At 40.0% G+C, this 24,030-nt stretch overlaps 1 protein-coding gene across 1 annotated transcript in view; it reads right to left on the bottom strand.

The window, feature by feature from the left end:
• Nucleotides 1-24,030, bottom strand: part of PCSK5 (proprotein convertase subtilisin/kexin type 5) — a 600,269-nt gene that overhangs the window by 71,077 nt on the left and 505,162 nt on the right. The window contains exons 25-27 of the mRNA XM_042780610.1: nt 6,028-6,070; nt 3,242-3,378; nt 2,204-2,404 (exon numbers count right to left, since the gene is read on the bottom strand). Coding sequence (XP_042636544.1) covers nt 2,204-2,404; nt 3,242-3,378; nt 6,028-6,070 — 381 coding nt within the window. The remainder of the gene's footprint in view (nt 1-2,203; nt 2,405-3,241; nt 3,379-6,027; nt 6,071-24,030) is intronic.

The raw sequence follows: 24,030 nt of genomic DNA, 5'->3' as shown, positions 1-24,030 counted from the left end.
ACCAGCCACTCCTCAGAAGGAAGATTGAACAATCTACTTCCATAGTGATACCACCTCGGAAACCCAAGGAGGGGTTGCTATGAGTCAGATCTGACTCAATGGCAGTGAGTTTATTTGGTTTTTGCATTAATGCTTGTGCTCTGGAACCATCTGCCATCCTATTAAAAGGTGTAGGCATTAGCTCAAATACTCTCAGGGCTTGTGGAATGCATTTCCCATTTATTATCCATGGCACCCCAGACTATGCTGGGGAAGCTGAGTGATGGCCTTACCTTGCCCAGTGAATAGACATTTTTTTCCTCTCTGTTGATGGTCTGATCACAGACATGGAACAGTGCATCCATGTTGTTGATTTTATTGTGTTTGTCCAACTACAAGAAAGCTTCTCATCTGCTTCTCGTTGCCCTTATTGGATGCAGAAACCTCCAAAAGGTCTCGTTCCTTTATCTTTTTAAAAACATTACATCTAGATAGTAGAAAATGTCAAGGGATAGGGTGTGGTACTGTGCTTCAACACAGGAGAAACTCAAAGCCTGATTTCAGTTTGCAAAATGCGTAGTCCAGTTGACGGGACGAGTAATCACGTGGGGAATCAAGTCTGCTCTGACTCTTGGCTCCCTGGACCTTTTCATCATCTGGTACGCCAGATAAAATACAGATGTTCTCAGCTACAAACACAGCACCAGACCGTTTTCCTCTTGGCTTGTGCTGCCTCTTAAATGCTTGAATGCCAGACAAGCTCTTTTTCAGCATTTCGGTTCAGCTATACTTCACGGAAGATATCCCAATCTGGATTGAATATTTTTCCTTCTAGCCATGCATGATTCTAAAATGGGCCCTGTGTTCTTCTTAGGCTTTGGCTCTGGGTTTGTGATGTCCTCTGAGCTACTCTTTCTTTAGTCACATAAGCATCATTGCCATGGTAGACAGTGACCATGGACACCCTTCCTCTCACACCTGGCAGTACTTTTCTCCTGCTCCAGACCTATCACCTTCTCATCCTGTGTGGACCTCTTCAACCGTCATTGCCTCTGCATGGACATGACCCTTTTAACAAACCCTTGCCTAGAAATGAAACAGAAAGCATCTCTTGTTTCCACAAATGTGTCTGCCTAGAATGTGAATCAGATTTTTTCCAGCAAGAGAATTTTTTTGAACCATCTCAGACATGGAGAGGTCACTAAATATTTGTAATTTCCATGCAAGGAAGCCTATGACCCAGGCTGACATGTGAGGAGGCCTAGTCTAAGAGTTCAGATAAGAGTGAAATGCATGTAGGCCTTTACTGTGAAAGTCAAGGCCTCAAGATTTCCTCCCCACCCCTCAATCCTTCCGTACCCCCATCTGCAACTAGAGAGAGTAACTCTTACATGGCAAGCTTGAATGGTGCCAAGTTCTCATAATTAATCATAAAGGTCACCCATTTTAGGATAAATTCTAATACTTAGAGAAGTTCATCCTTGTCTACCTGGAAAAACCTACCCTATTGAGTAGATTACTTTATCATAATAAAAAAAATATGCTAATGTGATAGCAGCTATTGTGGGAAATGGTAGTTTGGACCATTTCCCTTCGTGGCTCTCTTTATATATATGTATATATATATATATATATATATATATATTTTCCAGTCCTTAGGTGATGCAATGGTTAAGTGCTTATTCCCACTGGGAAGGTTGATGGTTTGAACTCATTGAGAGGCACCTTGGAAGAGAGGCCTGATGATCTGGTTCTGAAAGGTCACAGCTATGAAAACCCTGTGGAGCAGTTCTGCTCTGCACATGGGGTTGCCATGAGTCAGAATCGACTCCATGACAACTGGTTGGTTATTAGTTGGATTCTCCCAGGTAGAAACTCAAGTGGCCAGATGATTAGTAAGTGCTCTTCAGTCTCCCCCTGCTGGCCAAATGCCGACCACAGCCTCCTATCCTCTCAGACAGCAAGACCCCAGGAGGGGCCTGAACTTGATTCTCCTCCAAGCTGTTTCACTGTCCAGCCTTCATTTCTCTAATATCTCAAAAGTAAGGGTTAAAGAAGGAGGGAGGCAGAGTAGGAAGTTAGGTCTTAGGATCTCTCTCAGAAGTCACATCAAACCAAAACAAAACCAAACACACTGCCCTAGAGTTGGATCTGACTCATAGCGACCCCTCCTTGTGTTTTTGAGGCTGTATCACTACGGACGTAGATTGAGGAAGTCACATACCGTTCCAGAATTGGCCATCCACTTGGGTCTGGGCAGGACTGACACATTTCCCATCCAGTAGATGCCATCCTTCTTGGCAGCTGCTGCACTCGTCATAGCCAAGGCCCGTGCAGGTTTTGCAGGCTCGGTGGCAGGGTTCACATTCTCCCATTTCTGGGTCACCATAGAAGCCAGGGCCACATTTTGTCACACAATGGCCGCCTACACAGAAACAGAGAGGAAGCATTAAGGCAGCACTCTGGCCAGCTTGCCTTGGAGTTCTGTGTAAAGCCAAGTTCTAAAGAAGCAGAAGGGAGTCCTAGGAACATTTTTCTTTGTGTTTATTTGTAAAGAAACCAAGAGTCCATCAGCTTATTTTAACCAAAGAGTGTGGTTGAATATATCCCATATCTTATCTAAGTTCTCTTTGGTCATCATCAGCTCAAAGGGTTAAGAAGAAAGAGCTTGAAGCCTTGAAAAATTATGAATCAAAAGAACCTCGATAAAGAAAACCATTGAAGATCATCATTGACTCTGCCATTCTCTCACTAAAAATCAAATGTAATAGTCTATTAGCTCTTCATTTGGAAGAATCACAGCATATTTTCTTTCCTAACCATCCATTTCCATCAAAGTCATTGTGCTGACTGAGGCACAAGACAAGGGATCTCGCTACTCTTCGCTGCATTGGGACATGTAAGAAGGGTTAAGTCTCAAGGGAAGGATCATGGATGTTCCAGGTGACTTCAAATCCAAAGCATTTATCTTCAGATGCCTGTCTTTTATTCTCTTTCTTCCCATACTCACCCTTGTTTCCATCAGCTTGGAGGTACTTGAAGTTAGTTAGTAAAATATAAATTATACTTTAGGAATAAAAGCAGAATGAACTCTTGGCTAATAGTTATTTTCAAATCAAATTAAAATTTCTTTTTGGACAAGTAGCACCAACACACATGAAGACTCTGAAACCAATCAATGGAAGCCTGTTAGGCTGATTGTGTGCTCATGTCTGGAAGCCTTGGTCACTCACACTTGGCATGATTCTGTTTTCTGGCTTACCCAGGAGGAAGAAGCCCTCTTCACACCAGTAGCACTCATTTTGGTCACAGTTGCCACAGTTGGGATCACATTCTTTGCATTCAAATTCTTCACTGTAGGTTTTTTCAGGACAGGTTCTATAACAATGGTGTTTAAACCTATGGGAAGAAGTCATAGTTTCTTCTATGAGACATGGTGATATAATTTTCTTAATCATGAAAGCTTGTCTCCATACATACATACATACATATATGCATATGCATGTTTTTTTGATAGCGGTAGATATGCAGATTTCAAGGGAAGAAACCAAGTCATTAACCACCTCCTCTGTACTTCTGAACACCATTTCTCAGGCAAGTATTAGTTCAATACTAATGTGTTGAACCAATGTGTCAAGTATTAGTTCATTTAAACCTCCACAAGTCCTCCTCTCCCTAGGTGGCAGATTTTACTAATCTTTAATTTCTACGTAAGGAAACTGAATGAGGTTGAAGGTCAAGTGCTCAAAGTCACACACACAGCTAGTTTAAGGTGGGGCTGGGATCCTAACTACAGTCTATCTGAAAGGATAGCTTGTGTGCTTTTGCCATACTGTACCTGGCACTTACAAGAGATGAAACAGTTCAGTGTTAAATTCAAGTTGCTTATCAAAATGTCTCTAACCAGATTAATAATAACAGCAAAATACCTCAGCTTTTATGTATACACTTTACATGTATTATCTCATTATAAGGCGCTCTGGTGGTGCTATAGTTAAGGCATTGGGCCATAACCAAAAGTCAGAGGTCAGAACCCACCAGCCACTTCATGGAAGAAAGTGCTTTTGTAAAGATTTACAGCCTTGGACCCTGATGGGGTCACTTTGAGTCAGAATTGACTCGATGGCAGTGGATTTGGCTTGGGTTTTATCTTTTATTATATAGTAAAATGTTGTAATTCAGACTTGACTGAATTGTAGGCTCATTTGAAGGGGAAATAGACAATTTTCCCTTTGATGAATTTCATAGCACCAACAAGACATCAGGAAATCCTTGCATTACTTTCTTAAGAACTTCTGTTCTACAGCATTTTATTAGCTGCATTCAGGATTATTAAATATTTTAAAAGGTAACAAATGTGTGTTTCTTTAAAAACTATCTCATGTTTTGCCTTTCACTTTCTTCCAGTGAATTTGTTTTTCAAGAAGTTCTATGAAACACAATCATTAGTGTAGGAGTGGTGATCCTGAGAGGACGATCAAGCCGGCTTCAAAGTGTGGCAGATCACAATGAAGAAAGCAGTCGGGTAGAGGCAGGCAGAATTGTAAGAGGACCAAAGCGAAGAATCCTTTGTCCACTTCTGCAAAATTATCATATCTTTATTTGAGCCTACGTTCTCCTCTCCTGGTTCTTGAAGAAATATTTTGTGCCCCCAACCATGGGATCTCACCAAAGAACACCTGCATTTCTGTTGTTCATCTCTGCTAAGGATCCTGTGGCAAGCATAACCCACCAAAACGCACTTTCATTTCATCAAATCCAACTCATAGTGACCCTTTAGGACTGAGTAGAACTGCCCCATAGGGTTTCCAAGGCTGTGTATCTTTACAGAAGCAGACTGCCTCATCTTTCTTCCATGGAGTGGCTGGTGGGTTTGAACCGTTCATTCATTAAATGTCCTCTGGTCTACCTCACACTAATTAACCCTGGGAACCTCTTTTCCACCCCTCCTCTCCAGCTGAAATGGATGAATAATTTAAATCAACAAGTCAGGAGTGTAGTGATATAGAGATGCAGTCACTGTGGCGAATAACCAGCTATTTGGAAACGTTGAATCAAAACCATAAGGTTAAGTAATGATAAATTAATTGATCATTTTTAATGTGTTTCAGCTTGTTGAGATATCTCTTTTCTTCCCATCCTCCCCATCTTCTTTAATATTTTAACATCAGCTACCACATTTCAAGTCCCTAGAAACTGATGAAAGTGAAAGGTGGTGTGGGTGACAGATAACATAGGTCTATGAATGCTAGGGTAATGCTAGGGTACCCAGATCTGACATAATCTGTGGTGCAATGTGAGGGCAACCCATTGCTTCTCTGAGTTTTCTCCTTTGAAGACCAATATCAATCCTGTGCCCCTGACCATCTTGATGGAAAGGTGAAGAGAGGGAATGGACATGAGAGTTCCTGTGTCACAGATCTGTCCACTAGATAGCATAACAGGGAGGAATCATGCAACCTGGGCTATATCCAGAGCCTTCCTTTCCTTTCATCTTCCTTCTTTTCTGAGTTTTTCTTCCAGGATAGCACCAATGCATAATGGAAGGGAGGCTAGAATAGGAAAGGCATGTGACATTGAAACCTAGTATCTATGATTTTGTAGATATTTATTAGATAGTGGCCTGGGTCCCTCATTGCCCACAGAATGAGTAAGAGCTATGTGTACCTTCAGCCTAAAGCATCAGACTTCTGCAAAGGACAAGGTCTCCATGCAGACATTTGGAAACAGCTTGCTTGGGGTCAGATATATTATTAAAGTCTGTCCAGAAATAGCAAGGTCTGAATCTTGGGAACCCATGGCATGATTCCTAGACATCACTGTCAGCCTGGGTGACTTCCAGGATCAAGAAAGAGAAGGCCTCCTTTCGAGGCAAGAAACCAGCTGGGCTCTTATTGCTAAATCCAAGAATTGCTCATTAATAGCCTGACAGGATAGAGTTGCTTCAGGCTGCAGGGCCTCTTTGCTTTAATCACTGGATTTAGGATTAAGTCAGTAACGCTCAAGCTGCAGGAAAGTTAGTGCCATGAAAAAGAAGTCCAAACTTACATGTAATACCCCATAGTGCATGATGTGCAGGTTCCTGGATCATCTGGAAAAAAAATTAGAACAAGGAAAAATAATAATTACCAGGAGTTTGTCATTTGGACAAATGGACTTTGGAAAAGCTGTGGCTTGAGACAAATAATCTTTTGGGATGATTTCATGAAATGTGTTGCCCAGAACTGATATTTGAACAGATTGCCCCATTTTTAATTAGTAACAAGATGTACACTATGATTTATCTTTATCCAAGGTAGTAAAGAGTACTCATAAATGCTTGGCCTTGACTTTCAAGGAGAAATAGGCCCAAGCTACTGAGTCTTTAAATTACAAATCAACAAACCTTCCATATTAAGAACACCTGGCCTCTCCTGAGACAGAGGCATGAAGAACATTCAGAAGGGACTACAAGCTTCTACCCCAGATTTGTGAGTTTTCTGAGTTACCCTCAGATTACATGCCAATCTGAGAGCACATAATTTGGAAAGACGCTTTGAAATCTGGGCAATCATCTCTCCCCACGCAAGTATCTACTTTGTGTTCTGCACTTCACAACCCTCTTAAAGAAACCGTCCTGTTCTCATTAAGTGCATTGATTCAATGTGTCGCCGTTGGCTCAGAAAAAGACTCTTTTCTGTAGCTTTCAGGGAAATTAAAGAGGGAGAAAGGACTTTGAGAGCCACCAACTTAGTCGATTTTCCTCCCTCCTAGCCCACCCAGCAAGATGAAACTCCAAGATCTGATTATTAACTTCCACTGGTCTGTGATTCTTACAGCATGGTTCTTGTAACTTCTGGCAGGTTCTTCTCTCCTTCCATGCTACTAGGAGATGAGGAATAACTGTCCCTCTTTAAAACATTATTCTTGGTGCATGAAGATTTTTATGTCATTTTGAACTTACTTTAAGCTAAATAAAACTAGGTCCCTTGAAATTTGTGCATAGTTTTTCTCTCTAGTCTATTCTGCACTCTATTTCAGTTTTCTCAAAGTTTGCTCCTTGGTGGTAGAGACAGTCTCACGTAAGTCTTTAATTCCATACTCACCTGAGATCCTCTTAGGGATCTTGCAAAAAGATACCACTGCACATTACATATAATATGGTTCGTGCATTTCACCAAAATGTACAGTGGAAAAAATTCTGGAGGGGGCTCTGCCAATTAAGCAGGCAATCCCAGAACCCTTTGGAAACAGCCTGGTGATGGTGCAGTTGAGGGGGCACTGGCCTAAGAGTTGGGATACCTGTGTCCAGTTTGAAATTTTATCTGGGGTTACTATTTTGTAGCAGTGGTGGTGCAGTAATAGAATTCTCCCTTTGATGCGGGAGACACAGGTTCTATTCCTGGCCAATGCAACTCATGCTCAGCTACCACCTTTCTGCCAGTGGAGCCTTGCATATCGCGGAACAGGTTTCTGTGGAGCTTCCAGACTAAGATGGACTAGGAAGAAACACTTGGTGATTTCTTTCTGAAGATTGGCCAGTGAAATCCCTATGGATCACAATAGTCCAGTCCACAACCTATCATGGGGATGGAACAGGACCAAATAGCTTTTCATTCTATTGTACACTGGAATCACCATGAGTCAGGGGCCAACTTACCAATAGCTAAGAACAACAACAATAGTCTTGTGAACTTGTATTAACACTACTCTACTTCCTGGGTTCTGGTTTCTTTATCTCTAAAATGAGCAGGTTGGACAAGATGATTCCTAAGTCTCCTCCAAAATAATAATATTGAAATAATAAATTAAATAATAATAATAATAATAATCTGGAGTTTGGCAGAAGTTAACAAACTATGGCCTTCTACAACCAAATCCAGCAAGTCCCAAGTGTGTACTAACTGTGTGTGTGGTGCTGTCATGCCATGGCATCAGAGCCAACTAGCTGTGATTGGGACCAAAAATATCAACTCTCTGCCCTTTACTGAAAACATTTGCTGAGTGGTGGCTATAGCAGTATTGACTCATGGCTTTGTCACGCGCGCCTTGTTAGGTAACACAGGTGTAAATGTTATCATCCAAATAGCTGGCTTGGGAGTTCCTCTTATGGAAAGAACTACCTATATTTAGAAAAATGCCTTGTTAAACTGCTTGGGGAAAGTTGAATTAAGGATGAAATGAGAGCCAAGACAACTAAGAGATAGCCAGGGGCTTCTGCAGGAGGCTATGATTTGCTCATGAGAGTGAAATGGTTTTTATATCTGGGTCATTATGGTTTATTACAGGGCAGCTAAATTAGGACAGTGAAATGAACCATAAGCCAGGCTACTTAAGTGGAAACCAGGAATCTGAAGCTAGAAAAACCCATGAGAGTGAAAAGCTCCCTGGAATTCTTAGAAATTTTGGGAAGGGCTTTATGTCTCCAGAATCCATGGATTCCGCAGTTTGATTCCATCTTAAGGGGAGACAGAGGTCCCAATGAAATGTGAATGGTGCTACCAGACAACTTTATTTCCTGCTGAGAATGTTTTTTTTTTTTTTTTTCATCTATATTCCTTTCAGTTCTTTTCCTAAATATCTTGCTCCTACTCAGCTTGCATTTGGGGAACCTGATTTTTCTCTGCCTTTTCCTGATGAACATATTTGACTCTGACACTTTTGCTAATATGGCATGGACCGGGGAAATTCTAATCCTGTTCTCTAATGTTCTGGCGATCCCTTCCATCTAGGAACTTAATGAGCTTGCTCTCTGCTCCTTTAAGCAGGTCACTGATGAAAATGTTAAACAGAACCAAGCCTCACAAATGTGCATACCAATGTAAGCTTGAGTTCAGGGACTTTTCCAGCCCTGTTGCACAGAGAATGTGGTAACTTTACAACAGTTTGCATAAATGAATAATGCATAGACTAGGAACTGTGTCTTCTAACAGCTTATGAATGCCCATTAGTCTTTCTCATTATTACCAGTTGTTCTAAAGGATGCAAATTATTTTAAAAAAATTTTCCACCCCAGAAGATCCACAGTCAGACATAAGCTAAATGGATTTAGCCTAACCACTGTGAGGCAGCTGTTATGGGATTAAGGAAGAAGGTAACGATCCTAAACATAGATGTTGACTCTAAGTCAACTTGGCATTTGGATGGCAAGGAGGGGTGGCTTAAGGAGAAAGATGAATTTTCCTGGCTTCTAGTGTGTGTGTTGGGTTTAGGGAGCGCAAAGTCTAAACAAACTAGAATTGTTAGCCGTCTTGGAAGGTGTTATCCCAAGTAGAATGTTTAAAATTCTCTGGGTATTTGATCTTGTCAAACTTTTGAGCTGAGAGAGCATATTTTGAGAAGGGATGGGGTGAATTCAGTTAGAATTCAGAAAGAGTGCCTCACAGTTGGAAAAAAATTCTTCAGAAACAGTTGCTGACTTCCAGCTGCTCACATCTCTACTAACGAGAATGTGTGAGCAGATGTTTTGTCAGGTTGGGGATATAGCCTGCCTTTCTTGAGAAAACTCATTTTTATTGTCTCTTGTTTAAAGGGTGGGGTAGACAGGACTACAATGACTGTTTTGTCCTGAGAGCCCTTCATGACACTCTGTCACTTTTCCTCTGCTTAGTTGAAGACCATCAATACTGGAACTCATCACAAACCCCCAAACAAGGACCACTGTCATCACGAACACATTGGCTCCTGCCATCACCACTTTCAGTCCACTTACATTTTCTGCCATTAATTTTGTTCTTCATAATACCTAGAGCTTTTACTATTGAATATGGATGGATCGTGATTATGCTAGGATTTATGTACGAGACATCTATAAAATGTATTGGAAAGGAGATATTTTTAAACTTCAGATGGCACTGACCATTTAAAAATGTTCAGAGAAGAGTAAGTCATTTTTATGGCTTACATAATCTTTGGGTCACATAATTAAGGATATACACAGACTAAAATGCCTCTAAATGCCAAGTTTTACTATTCTTATTGTATGCTTGTTTTCATTTGAGGGAGGAGGGAAGAAACTCTGGTGTCTTAAGGATAGCCCTTCATTGCATAACATCTGAGTGCCAGAATTAGCCAGGAAATAGATATCATGTTTAGACAGAATGAGCTCTCTGCAAAACTGTGGGGGAAAGTTGATTTCAGAGTGTTCATACTTTACCTTTGGCTATTTCCTTCAATGCTCATTTTTAAGCTTCTAGTCAGACCTCCCTTTATCACTCCCCACCAAAATCTATCTATCTTACATCACATTATCACCAGGACCTAGATGTATCTCTGCCTAGAATGGTAGACTAATGGCATTTCAAATTTGTGTCCTTGGGAGATTCCTAGGCTCTCTCCTACTTCAGTCTCTTCTCAGATGTACTAGACTCCCTACTCTCATCCCTTGATTCTCTATGACTTCAGGCTCCATCTGTAAGTGTCCTATAAAACATCACTCACCTGATTGCTTTCTTTTCCCAGATGATTGCTACCTTTTGACTCAGCCCCTTCCCAGGATCCAATCACCTAGATCCCAGTCCTCACCAAACTTAGACACTAACTACCTTCCTGGAATTCATCTTGGCCAACACCTCCCAGTGCTTAGGGAAAGGATTATATCAAACTGATGATCCATCCATACCTCATACACTTCTACCGTAACCATGCTCCAAGCTCCAAATGTGGTAGTTAAAATTGTGTGTCCACTTGGCTGGGTCTGGCTGAGTGGCTGAGCAGCTGGTGGTAGTTATTCCCCATGATGAGACTGGCAATCAGCTCCATGGTGGAATCTACCACAAGCAGCTGAGTAGCTGCTTTAGGGATGTGGTCTGCTTCTTGTATGTAAGAACCATCTTTGGGAATGGTCTCTAGCTCATGGCATGCTTGAACCCTGCATGTAGGCGTGTCGTTGTTCAGCAGCCTGCCATGCTCTGCTGATCCTGGAACTTTTAATTGACTTGAATTAATGGCCTATTGTGTGGTTTGGTAATATTGGGACTGTGCCTTGTTACTTGTTGACCTTGTTACTTGAGGCCTTGTCAGTCTCAACAGCCAGCAGCTGAGTGAAGAAAAGTGTCCAGCTTCAGGGATCCGGGAACAGGAGACAGAGCTGAAGCCCAAGGTGGAGGAGCTATCACCTACACCTAGAGCCTGGTATTTTGAACTCTGACTTAAAGCCTTCAAATTGTAAGAATAAACTCCTGTTTGTTAAAGTCATCCCATTTGTGATAGATATCTTCTGTTAGAGTGGCACTAGGTAACCAAAACAATCAATAACCAAAATCTAAAACAGTAATCTTCATATTTTTTTGACTCACCACAAAATTTTTTTTTTGAATTACCATGCAGATACAATACATATATGTATGTATGTTTTATGTGTGTGGATAAATTATTTAACTTTTGGTGCATTAATATTTTACATATACCAAAAGGGTATGGAAAAGTAGAAAATGCTAGAGAATAATACAAAAATAATTGTGAATACCAGTTTTATTTTCTTCTGCACCCCACTGGGTTGTCTTGCATACCTCACTCTGAGGATAAGTGATTCAGGCCACACCCGCTCTAATGTCACATTTGAACAAAAAACATGTTTTACATTTGGTTTCTTAAAATTATGAGTGGAAGGATGACTCTGATGAGTTTGCTCATCTTCATCTATCTATGGAGCCCCCTGCAGTTGACTTCCAGTCCTTCCTTAATTATAGACAGATTATTTGATTTCAATTAACTCATTCACTTAGCATTTTAGGGCTTGAAGACAAGTGGAAAGTATAGGTATGAATGGAGGTGTTTGAATCATATGATTAGTCATTTTTTCCCCACCTCTCATCTACCATCCTGCTATGGATAGCATTATACCTCCCAAAATATGTGTTGTAAATCCTAATTCCTACCCAGGGTTTATAATCCCATTTGGGAATGGATTTGCTTTGTTGTGTTAATGAGGCAGTATTAGTGTAGGTTGTGTCTTAAGTCAGTCTTTTTTGAGATATGAAAACAGAGATAGAGAAAGATAGATACTTTGCCACAGGGAGATCATCAAGAAGCTAAGGACCAGAAGTTGAAGAGACAAAGGTCTTCCCTCCGTAGCCAATAGAGGGTATCCTTAGCACTGGTGCCCTGATTTTGGACCTCCAATCTCCTGAACAGTGAGAAATTAAGTTTCTTTTTGCTAAAGCCACCTACTTGTGGTACTTCTGTTATAGCAGCAGATAATTGAGGCACTCTCTTTACAGCTGTAGTACATAAATTTATTCCCCAGAACAAACTTTCTAGATGAACATTACCAAAGATCTTGTCCTCATGAAAAATAACCTAAAAGTTCATTTGTTGGGAAAAGATCAGATACATTATGGTACATTTATATAAGATGAACTATTAAGCAGCCATTACAATTTTGGTTCTCAAGAGTACTTATTGGCATGGAAACAGTCTATGAGAGGCTATGTGAAAAAGGATGATCATCAATATCTATGCAAATGTAGGACAGTGCTGTTCAGTGGTAGAATTCTCCCCTTTCATGCAGGAGACCCAGGATGGATTCTTGACTGATTCACCTCATGTGCAACTGCCGCTCATCTGTCAGTGGAGGCCTTTGTGTTGCTATGATGCTGAACAAGTTTCAGTGGAGCTTCTAGGCTAAGACAGATGAGGAAGAAAGCCTGGTGATCTGCTTCTAAGAATTAGCCCATGAAAACCCTATGGATCTCAACAGTCTGATCCACAGCTGGTCATAGGGATACTACAGGCTAGGGCAGAGTTTTGTTCCATTGTGTATGGGGTCACTGTAAGCTGAGGGCTGACTGACACCAGCTAACAACAAATGTAGATAGATAGCTAGAGAGACAACATATTTTATTAATATCTGTATCAATACGTCTATCTATCTATGTAGATATGACTTTATGGAAAAAAATCAGAAGGAAAAAAAACTACAATGTTAACAATAACCAAACCAAAAAACAAACTCACTGCTGTGGAGTTAGTCCCGACTCATAGCAACCCCTCCTTGGGTTTCCGAGGTAATATCTCTATGGAAGCAGATTGCCCCATCTTCCTTCCAAAGAGTGGCTGGTGGGTTTGAACCACCAGTCTTCTGGTTAGCAGTCAAATGTCTTAGGTAGTTATTTCTCATTTTATTTTTATGTATTCATATATTTCTATACTTTTTAAATAAATATGTGTGTGGAAATAATTAGGATAAAAAAAAAATGTTATTAGGAAAAGAAAGGAAATGCCCAGGTCATGAGTTCCAGGGGGTCATCTGGGCCAAGTGTTTGGAAACACTCTCCTCCTACAGCTCTCCCTGGAGGGAGCATACCATTTGGCTGTGCTCTTCATTTCTGATCCCTCCCCTGCCCACTCTGTTTCTCATTTGTCCCCTTTGTCTCTCAGATATTCTTAATTCAATCTCACCAGGACAAGACTGACATTCTTCCATGGGGGTGTGGTTAAAACAGTGGCAGATGTTTCTATAAAGTCCTTGAAAAATATTCACTTTTAATATAAATAATTTTTTTCTGATAAGTATTCTGTAAGGGAAGCAGATGAGTAGGAAATGGGGTTTTTCTCGGCACTGCCCTAGACATGCTAAATGGACTAGGAGCTGTCACTTGGAGCTGAGCATTCTTAAACCATTTCCCTTATGAGAACCTGCATCCTTGTTGGAGCAACACCAGAATACCCTTTCCTATTGAGATGTACTATTACATCTCCCTTTGAGGTGAGGGACAGCATTACAGGCAGCCAATGTTTGAATTGTTTGGGGAGGCAATTAAGCACATTGTCAATAATGCATATTCTTCCAGAGTAAATATGTACTTAGTTATTGGATGATGGCTGTACAAATTTGTAAGAGAGTCACTGACATTCTTCAATCCACCCGAGGATAATGAACTGGGTAAGAGATTTATATGCCCAAAGAGTACAACTAATTATAAGCCCCAAATAGCACTAAAAAGTACATAGTTCAAATAGGCCTTGGACTTAGAATTGCTTCAAATAATTAACACTCGAATACAGAAAGGACCCTCTGACAGCTTTGCCAAAGCAGAAGAGTTTTCTGAAAGGTTCAAGGGTGCTGGGATACAAAGAATGTTGTTGGGGGAACTGTTGATGATTTTCAATCATTTTGTCTTCATTGGTGTCCTTGGACGATGAATACATATTTAATTGGCAGTAATGCAAATGGTACAGCTGATAATGGGAAAGAACCCCCTGGAGGGACACAGTAGTAGAAGGGACCTGCATAAATAATTTAAATCATTGTCTACAAATGTTGGCCAAAAATGTGGTCAGTCATCTATTGGAGTCCGGTCTTTACCAAGTCCTCTGATTCCAACAATGGAAGATGAAAATAGGCAAGCTGCTTGTACATTTCCATGCTTCTCTCGGCTGAATAGTAGGTGGTAATGATGAATGAATAAAGGCAGCTGAACCCTGTAATAATCACCAGTGCAGCTACACATATATGCATTTATTCATCATTTTGGTGATTACATTTTATGGGGAAGACAGATAATAAAAAGAAGAATTGGCAAAAAAAAAAAAGTAAAAAAAATGCTAATTGTTCTCCAATAAGTGCCTGAAACAGTCACTAGAATGCAAGCACCATGAAGACAGATTTCTGTTTTTTTTTTTGTTGTTTTTTCCTGTATCCCCAGTGTCAAGAGTATTGCCTGGCACATAGCAGATCCTGCATAAATGTGCACTGAAAGTAGAAAACAAATATATAAATAAGAAAGAGGTTAGTGCTGTGACATAACACAGAATCAGGGCTTAGAGAGTGATGATGCTGGGATGGAGGAGTTGTTGTTAGGTGCCATCGAGTCAGCTCTGACTCTCAGCAACCCTATGTACAAGATGATGAAACACTGTCTGGTCCTTTGCCAGCCTGACAATCGCTGCTATGACTGAGCCTGTTGTTGCAGCTACTGTGTCAGTCCATCTCGTTGAGGGCCTTCCCCTTTATCGCTGACCCTCACTTTACCAAACATGATATCCTTCTCCAGGGAATGGTCCCTTCTGACAACATAACCAAAGTAGATGAGACAAAGTCCGGCTGTTCTCGCTTCCAAGGAGCATTTTGGCTGCACTTCTTCCAGGACAGATTTGTTCTTCTGGCAGTTAGTGGTATGTTCAGTATATTTCACCAATACCACAACTCAAAAGCATCAACTCTTCTTTGGTCTTCCTTATTCATTGTCCAGCTTTCACATACATATGAGGTGATGGAAAATACCATGGCTTGGGGTAGGCACATGTTAGTCTTCAAAGAGACATCTTTGCTCTTCAGCACTTTAAAGCAGTCTTTTGCAACAGATTTGCCCAGTGCAATATGTCATCTGATTTCTTGACTGCTGCTTCCATTGGTGTTGATTGTGAAACCAAATAATATGAAATCTTTGACAACTTCAATCTTTTCTCTATTTATCGTGATGCTGCTTATTGGTGCAGTTGTGAGGATTTTTGTTTTCTTTATATTGAGGTGTAATCCATACTGCAGACTTCAGTCTTTAATCTTCATCAGTAAATGCTTCAGGTCATCTTAACTTTCAGAAAGCAAGGTTGTGTCATCTGTATATTGCAGGTTGTTATAGAGTCTTCCTTCAATCCTGATTCCATGTTCTTCTTCATATAGTCCAGCTTCTTGGATTATTTGCTCAGCACACAGATTGAATAACTATGGTGAAAGGATACAATCCTCATTTACTCCCTTCCTGATTTTAAACCGTGCAGTATTCCCTTGTTCTGTTTCAATGACAGCCTTCTGGTCTATGTACATGTTCCTCATGAGCTCAATTAAGTGTTCTGGAATTCCCATTCTTCTCAACGTCACCCATAATTTGTTATGATCCACATAGTCAAATGCAGTGCATAGTCAATAAAATACAAGTAAACATCTTTTTGGTATCTTTGCTTTCAGCCAAGTTCCATCTGACACCAGCAATGATATCCCTCGTTCCACATCGTCTTCTGAATCCAGCTTGCATTTCCAGAAATTCTCTATCAATATACTGCTGCAACCATTTTTAATTTATCTTAAGCAAAGTTTTACTTGTGTGTAATATTAATGATATTGTTCAATAATTTCCATATTCTGTTGGCTCACCTTTCTTTGGATTGGGAACAAATATGGATCTCTTCCAGTCAGTTGGCCAGGTAGCTGTGTTCCAAATCTCTTGGCATGAACAAGTGAGTGCCTCTTGCATGGAATCCATGTGTTGAAACATCTCAGTGGGTAGTCTGTCAATTCCTGGAGCTTTGTTTGTTGCCAATTCCTTCAGTGCAGCTTTGACTTCTTCTTTCAATACCATTGGTTCTTGATCGTATGCCACCTCTTGAAATAGATGGACACTGACCAACTCTTTTTGGTACAGTGATTTTGTGGATTCCTTCCATCTTCTTTTTATGTTTCCTAAATCAGGCAATATTTTGCCCATAGAATCTTTCAATATTGCAACTCGAAGCTTGAATTTTTTCTTCAGTTCTTTCAGCTTGAGAAATGCCAAGGGTATTCTTCTCTTTTGGTTTTCTAACTCCAGGTCTTTGCATATTTCATTTTAATAATTGACTTTATCTTGTTGAGCTGCTCTTTGAAATTTCTGTTCAGTGTTTTTATCTTCTCATTTCTTCCATTTGCTCTGGCTACTCTCCACCCAAGAGCAAATTTCAGAGTTTCTTCTGACATCCATTTTGGTCTTTTCTTCCTTTCCTGTCTTTTTAATGACCTTTTGCTTTCATTATGTTTGATGATCTTGATGTCATCCCACAATTGATTGGGTTTTTGGTCATTGGTGTTCAATACTTAAAATCTATTCTTTAGATGGCCTCTAAATTCAGGAGGGATTACATCAAGGTCATATTTTGCCTCTTGTGCAGCTCTGGTGGCACAGTGCCTAAGGCATTTTCCTGCTAACCAGAAGGTTGGCAGTTTAAAACCCACTAGCTGCTCCACAGAATGAAGATGGGGAAATCTATTTCCATAAAGATTTACCACCTTGAAAACCCAATGTGGGTTGCTGTGAATTGGAATAGACTCAATGGCAGTGAGGAGTAAGGATTTGCTTTAATTGTCTCCAGCTTCAACTTGAACTTGCCTATGAGCATTTGATGGTCTGTTCCACAGTCAGCTCCTGGCATTGTTTTGGCTGAAGATATTGAGCTTCTCCATCACCTCTTTCCACAGATGCAGTCAATTTAATTCCTATGTATTCCATCTAGTGTATGGATCTCTCCTCAAATATCAATCCTTGAAAGACACTCTCCCTAATTAATTTAGGTAAGATAATTAGAGAGAATGTTTTTCAAGGATTGATATTTGAGTAGAGATCTGAATGATAACAGAATTTAGCTACGTGAAATTCTGAGGGTAGAGAGTTCCAGACAGGGAACAGGAAAAGCTTTACCTGTTCAAGAAACATCAAGAAGGCCAGTAGGGCTGGAGAGAAAGGGAGCATGTCAGGGGATGAGGTCATGTTCATGGGCAGGACTAGATCAACTATTGTCTTATACTCACTGCTGTGGAGTCAGGTCTGACTCATAGCAACCCCTCCTTGGGTTTCTGAGGTGGTATCACTATGGAAGCAGATAGCTCAACCTTCCTTCCAAGGAGTGGCTGGTGGGTTCGAACTGCCAGCCTTCTAGTTAGCAATCAAATGCCTTAGGCACTACACCATAGGCTAGGGTAAAAAGTTTTTGTTCTAATCCAAGAGTAATGAGAAGCCAGGGGAAGCTTAAAACTTGCCCTCCTTGTAGGCATATGGATATTATCCTGTCACTGTTACACATCTGGATAGATCTTGAAATATTCTTTTGGACAATGAGTGTGATGCCATTCCTCTTCAATTTGTCATTCCTGGCATAGTAGACCATATGATTGTGCAATTCGAAATGGCCAATACCAGTCCATTTCAGCTCACTAAAACCTAGGATATTAATCTTTACACAGTTCATTTCATTTTTGACAATTTCCAGTTTTCTTAGATTCTTACTTTGTACATATCACCTTCTAGTTACTAATGGATGTTTGCAACTGTTTCTTCTAATTTTGAGTCTGTCCACCACTCTTCTGTCAGTTTGTTGTAATGTAGTGGCTTGCATATTGCTGCATTGTTGGAAGTTATGACACTGGTATTTCAAATACCAGCAGAAGGGACATCCACGGTGAACAGGTTTCAGTGACGCTTCCAGACTAGGACAGACTAGGAAGAAGGACTCATCTATAACTTTTGAAAAAACTAGCCAGTGAAAACCTCATGGATAGTAGTGGAATGTTGTCTTATACAGTGCTGAAAGACAAGCCCCTGGAAAGCACATAATATATGACTGTGAAAAGCTGCCTCCTCAAAGTAGAGTCGGCATGAGTGACACGGATAGAGTGAAGCTTTGGGAACTTCATTCGTTAATGTGGCACGATTCAAAATGAGAATAAACAGCTTTTTGTTCTAGCTACTCCAGACACTTTGTGATCCACCTTGGTATTTTCTCATCCTTTATTTAAAGACCTGTATGCCACTCCTCGGAAGGAAGGTTGGGCAATCCTACTTCCGTAGTGATACTGCCTCGGGAAACCAAGGAGGGGTCGCTATGAGTCGGGCCGACTCGATGGCACATAACAACAACAACAACATGCTTTCAAAGAGGAGGCTGTATTCTGACAAAAATTCTGAAAGGGACTCTCACAAACTCTTTTATTAAAGGAATTATCTCAATACATTTATCCCTCTCTACCTTTATGCTTTCCACAGGTAATGCCTTTCTCTCCTTTTCCCAGCTTCACCTCTTCTAACTCATTTTTCAAGTCTCACTTAAGGATTCACATGCTCAAGGAGTCCTTCTTTCACTGCACCCTGGAGAAGGACATCATGCTTGGTCAATTAGAGGATCAGTGAAAAAGAGGAAGACCCTCAACAAGCTGAGTTGACCTGGCTGCAACAATGGGCACAAACATAGCAATGATTGTTAGTATGTTTCAAGACTGGGTATTATTTTGTTCTGTTATACATAGGGATGCTATGAGTCAGACCAACTTGACCGAACCTAACAACAACACCAACAGAATAAGGAGTACATGTTGAGGCTTGAGGAAACAAGAAAAAAACATGAGAAATGAGGCTGAAGAAATAGCTGGTTAGATAATAAAGCAGCTTTTATGTCATGCTTGGGAGTACAGATTTTATCTGGAGAGCTGTGGGAAATCATTTTAGAATTGCAGGCAATTTTAATGATTATGTTTAAATATTAGGAAGGACACTATTATTACAGTATAAGGAATGGATTTCAAGAGTGAAAGTGTAGAAAAAGACTGGAATGAGACAAGTTTGAAGACTATTACAGTGTCTAGTTGAGCTATGCAGGCAGCCTAAAGTAAAATGTGTAGATGGGCTGTGTAGAAGTGGGTGAAGTGAAAAATATGTAGCAAGTAGAATATGGTCAGTGTTTAGGGGATACTATTTTTGACTGCACTTAACAACAGCACATTTTCCCGTGTGTCTCTACCATGATACTCAATACATATATAATATATAAATATATTGCAGCCAGTCCTTCTTTCCAATTCACCTACTTATGTTTTTCTTTTTTTTTTATACAGTTTTTTTAAAATTTATCTTGTTGTTTTTGAGAATATACACAGCAGAATATACATCAAATTCAACAATTTCTACATGTGCTATTTAGTGATATTGATTACATTCTCAAGTTGTGCAAACATTCTCATTCTCCTTTTTCCAAATTGTTCTTTCCCAATTAACATGAGGTCACTGCCTTCTAAGTTTCTTATCTAATTTTTCAAGTTGCTGTTGTCAATTTGATCCCATACAGATAGTTCTTAAAAAGAATACAATACTCAAGGCAGATATTCTTTGCTAGTTAAGCTAAACTATTGTTAGATTTAAAGAAGACTTCCAGGGATATTTTAAATTTAAGATACAAAGATTCTCCCAGGGAAGTATCTTTGGGGGTTCATTTGGCTCCAAAGGTCATAGAAAGTCTGGATTCCATGAGAGTTTGAAATTATTTTCTAAATTTCCCCTCCCCCCCTTTTAAAAATCAGAATTCTATAGAATCTTTGATCAAAATGTTCAGTAATAGTAGCTAATGTTCAATAATAGTCACTAGGCACCATCCAGTTCTAGTCTCCTGGTAAGGAGACAATTTATCACATATTCCACCTTCTCCACCTATTCCTGACCCAGATGTCCTTGTGGCACAATGGTTAAGTGTTCAAGTGCTGACTGAAAGGTTTGTGGTTCAAACCCACCAGCTACTCTGCAGGAATAAAGACCTGATGATCTGCTCCCATGAAGATTACAGCTTAGGAAACCCTTTGGGGCAGTTCTACTTGGTCATGTAGGGTCACTATGAGTTGGAGGTGACTTGATGACTCTCAACAACAATCATTCCCAACTCTCCTTTTCCTCTGGTTGCTCCAGACAAATAGAGACCAAATGTTGTAACTTGCATGGCTGCTTGCAAACTTTTAAAACCCTAAGAACCATGCAAAAAAACAGGAGGTAGAACAGAAGCACTAAACACTATATTAGGCCAATTAACTGGGATGTTCCATAAAATCATGACCTAAACCTCCAAATCAAGGAAACAAATCTCATGAGGTATTTGGTCATACACAAGCAACCTTAACAGCTATTCTACTTTTTTTTTTTTTTTTTTGGTTATTGTTGTGAATATATCATACAACATTTGCCAATTCAACTCTTTGTAGGAGTAAAACTTATTAACATTAATTATATTAATTGCAATTAATCAATGTGAGTTTTGTGAGTTTTCTATTGCTGTGAACAAAAACTGAGTTCTCCAGGAGCAATAACCCCTCTCTTCCCCTCCGTCCTGCCCCGGTAACCACTAAGAGACTTTGGTCTCTATATATTTGCCTGTTCTTGTCTTTTTGAATAAATGATGCCATACAATATTTATTTTTTTGTAATTGACTTATTTCACTCAACATGATGTCTTCAAGCTCCTTCTTTTTAAGGTAAAGAGGATTGCCTTATTTTATATAATTGGTGAGTTTGAGAGAAGGAACTCAGCATGCCTAACACAGTGAAATGGGAAACTTAATTCAGAATGGAGGAGTGTTAGGAAGGCAACTTTCCATAGATCTAATTCCCATTCTCCATTTTAGTGTTATAAGTAATAAAGATAATACTTAGATCTTCTTTTGTATCATCCACCCCCATGACCACCTTAATGCTCACTAGGCTCAGAACTGTGAAGAGAGGTATAACTGATTATCAGCACCTCTTTATTTTTTGACAAAGCACAAAAGGAGAGGAGAAATAAAGAGTCTTCTAGGATTTTGGTTGAGCAGCTGGGCGATGTTATTTATGAAACCAAATAACTCAGGAATAGGGATTGTTGCTACCACCTGTCTGCCCATTTATTGTAATGTGGTGATTTGCATGTTGTTATGACTCTGGATCAACTTAGAATACACAAAATCAGTGTACCAAATGTATCAAACATTTCAAGAGATGGCATATGATGAAGAACCAAAGGTATTGAAGGAAGAAGTCAAAATTGCACTGAAGGCACTGGAGAAAAAGAAGGCTCCAGGAATTGATGGAATACCCATTGAGATGTTTCTACAAATTGATGCAGTGCTGGAGGTGCTCACTTGTTTATACCAAGTTATTCAAAAGACAGCTACCTGCCCAACCAACTGGAACAGATCCATATTTGTGCCTATTCCAAAGAAAAGTGATCTGATAGAGTGTGAAAATTATCAAACAATATCAGTAAATCACATGTAAATAAATTTTGCTGGTGATAATTCAAAAAAGTTGCAGCAGTACATTGACAGGAAACAGCCAGAAATTCAACTGAATTCAGAAGAGGACATGGAATGAAGGATATCATTGCTGATGTCAGTTGGATCTTGCCTGAAGCAAAGAATACCAGAAAGATGTTAACTTGTGCTTTATTGACTATGCAAAGGTATTTGACTATGTTGATCATATCAAATTATGGATAACATTATGAAGAATGGGAATTCCAGGATAATTAATTATGCTTATGAGGAATCTGTACCAAGAGGCAGTCATTCAAACAGAACAAAGGGATACTGAATGGTTTAAAATCAGGAAAGGTGTACATTAGGGTTGTATCTTTTCCCCATATTTATTCAATCTATATGATGAGCAAATAATCTGAGAAGCTGTATTATGTGAAGTAGAATGTAGCATCAGGATTGGAGGAAGACTTATTAACAAATTGCAATATGCAGATGACACAACCTTGCTGTAAATGAAGATGACTTGAAGCACTTACTGGAAGATCATAGACTATAGCCTTCAGTACTGAACACATCTCAACATAAAGAAAACAAAAATCCTCACAACTGGACCAATAAGCAACATCACAATAAATGGAGAAAAGATAAAAGTTGTCAGAGATTTCATTTTACTTGGAGCACACCCATGGAAGCAACAGTCAAGAAATTAGACATCATATTGCACGGGGCAAATCTGCTGCAAAAGACCTCTTTAAAGTGATGTCACTTTGAAGACTTAGGTGTACCTGACCTAAGCCATGGTATTTTCGATAGCCTCATGTGCATGTGAAAGCAGGACTGTGAAAAGGAAGACTGCAGAAGACATTGGAATTGTGGTGAACAAACCACAAACTTCCAGAAGAATGAACAAATCTGTCTTGGAAGTAGTATAGTCAGAATGTTCCTTAGAAATGGAAATAGCCAGATTCCATCTCCCATACTTTGGTCATGTTGTCAGAAGGGATCAATCCCTGGAGACGGATATCATGCTTGATAAAGTAGAGGGTCAGCAAAAAGAAGGAAAGACCCTCAGCAAATGGACTGACACAGTGGCTGCAACGATGGGCTCAAGCATAGCAAAGATTGGAATGTTGGAAGGATGGCAGAGGAATGGACAGTGTTTTGTTCTATTGTAGGGTCACTTTGAGTCAGAACCAACCCGACAGCACCTACAGCAATGATGCTGGAAACTATGCCATCAGTATTTCAAATACTAGCAGGGTCACCCATGACAGACAGATTTCAGCAGACTAAGAAAGACTAGGAAGAAAAGCCTGGAAATATACTTCTAAAAGTCAGCCAGTGAAATACTATGAATTACAACAGAATCGTGTCCAATAGACTGATGGAAGATGAGCTCCCTAATTTGGAAGGCACTCAAAACACACAGAGTTGCAACAATGCTCTCGAGCATACCAACCATTGTGACATGGTGCAAGACCAAGCAATGTTTTGTTTTGTTGTATACGAGGTTGTCATGAGTCAGAGTTGACTTCCTGGCAACTGACAACAACATGGGTTTTTTGGAGACATAGGTGGTGATGATAGCACCTAGGAGGTGCCGAGTGCTTGCTGATTTTATGTGGTCAACCTGCTTGTTTAAGAGCAAACTGAGCCACAGTCACTTACCCAAGGTCACTCAGAACAAACACAGATTTAGGTAGGAACTTCTATTTCATTGAATTCCAAGTGATTCCTCTATCATCTCTGTGTTACCTCTATTTCCAATTACATATCCTTGCTTAATAAAAATATTCACACATCCACTTTAAAAAGACTGTATTATCCAGACTTAGTATGCTATTCAAGATCATTGACCCCTTTACTGGTTAGCAAAAGCCCATATCACGTTATCTGCTAAAGAATGTTTCTCCAGACTACAGGCCTTGGGACACTTCAGCTGGGCTTGGCTCCAACAACTTACCCAAATCATTCAATTAAGAGCCCTACATCCCCCACATAAGGGGTCCCCAGGATATTTAATCATTGCAGTTTTCATTTCAAAACCTTGCTTTGAATCTCCAGTCTGTTCAGGATACTCTGCCAAAGTTGAACTGCCTGGAGCAAAACAGAACAATCCTTTAGATAATGAAATAAGTGTCCAGCACTGTAGGAGCCAAGTTGGAGAAGCCGAAGAGGCTGGGAGTGCAGTCCCATCGAAACAATATTTTTGATTACCTCTCCATTCAGACAGACAAGGGAAGGTCACAGAAAGCCCAACCTTTCATTTCCTGACTCTGCTTAGGTGAACTTCAGATTCTCACATCTAAGGAAACACTCCAACTAAATATAAT

This window comes from Orycteropus afer, unplaced genomic scaffold (assembly GCF_000298275.1).
Source record: "Orycteropus afer afer isolate SDZICR_OR568_19922 unplaced genomic scaffold, OryAfe1.0 scaffold00005, whole genome shotgun sequence".
NCBI classification, from domain to species: domain Eukaryota; kingdom Metazoa; phylum Chordata; class Mammalia; order Tubulidentata; family Orycteropodidae; genus Orycteropus; species Orycteropus afer.
Note: the sequence above shows the minus strand (reverse complement) of the source record. Positions and strands in the feature narration are given on the sequence as shown.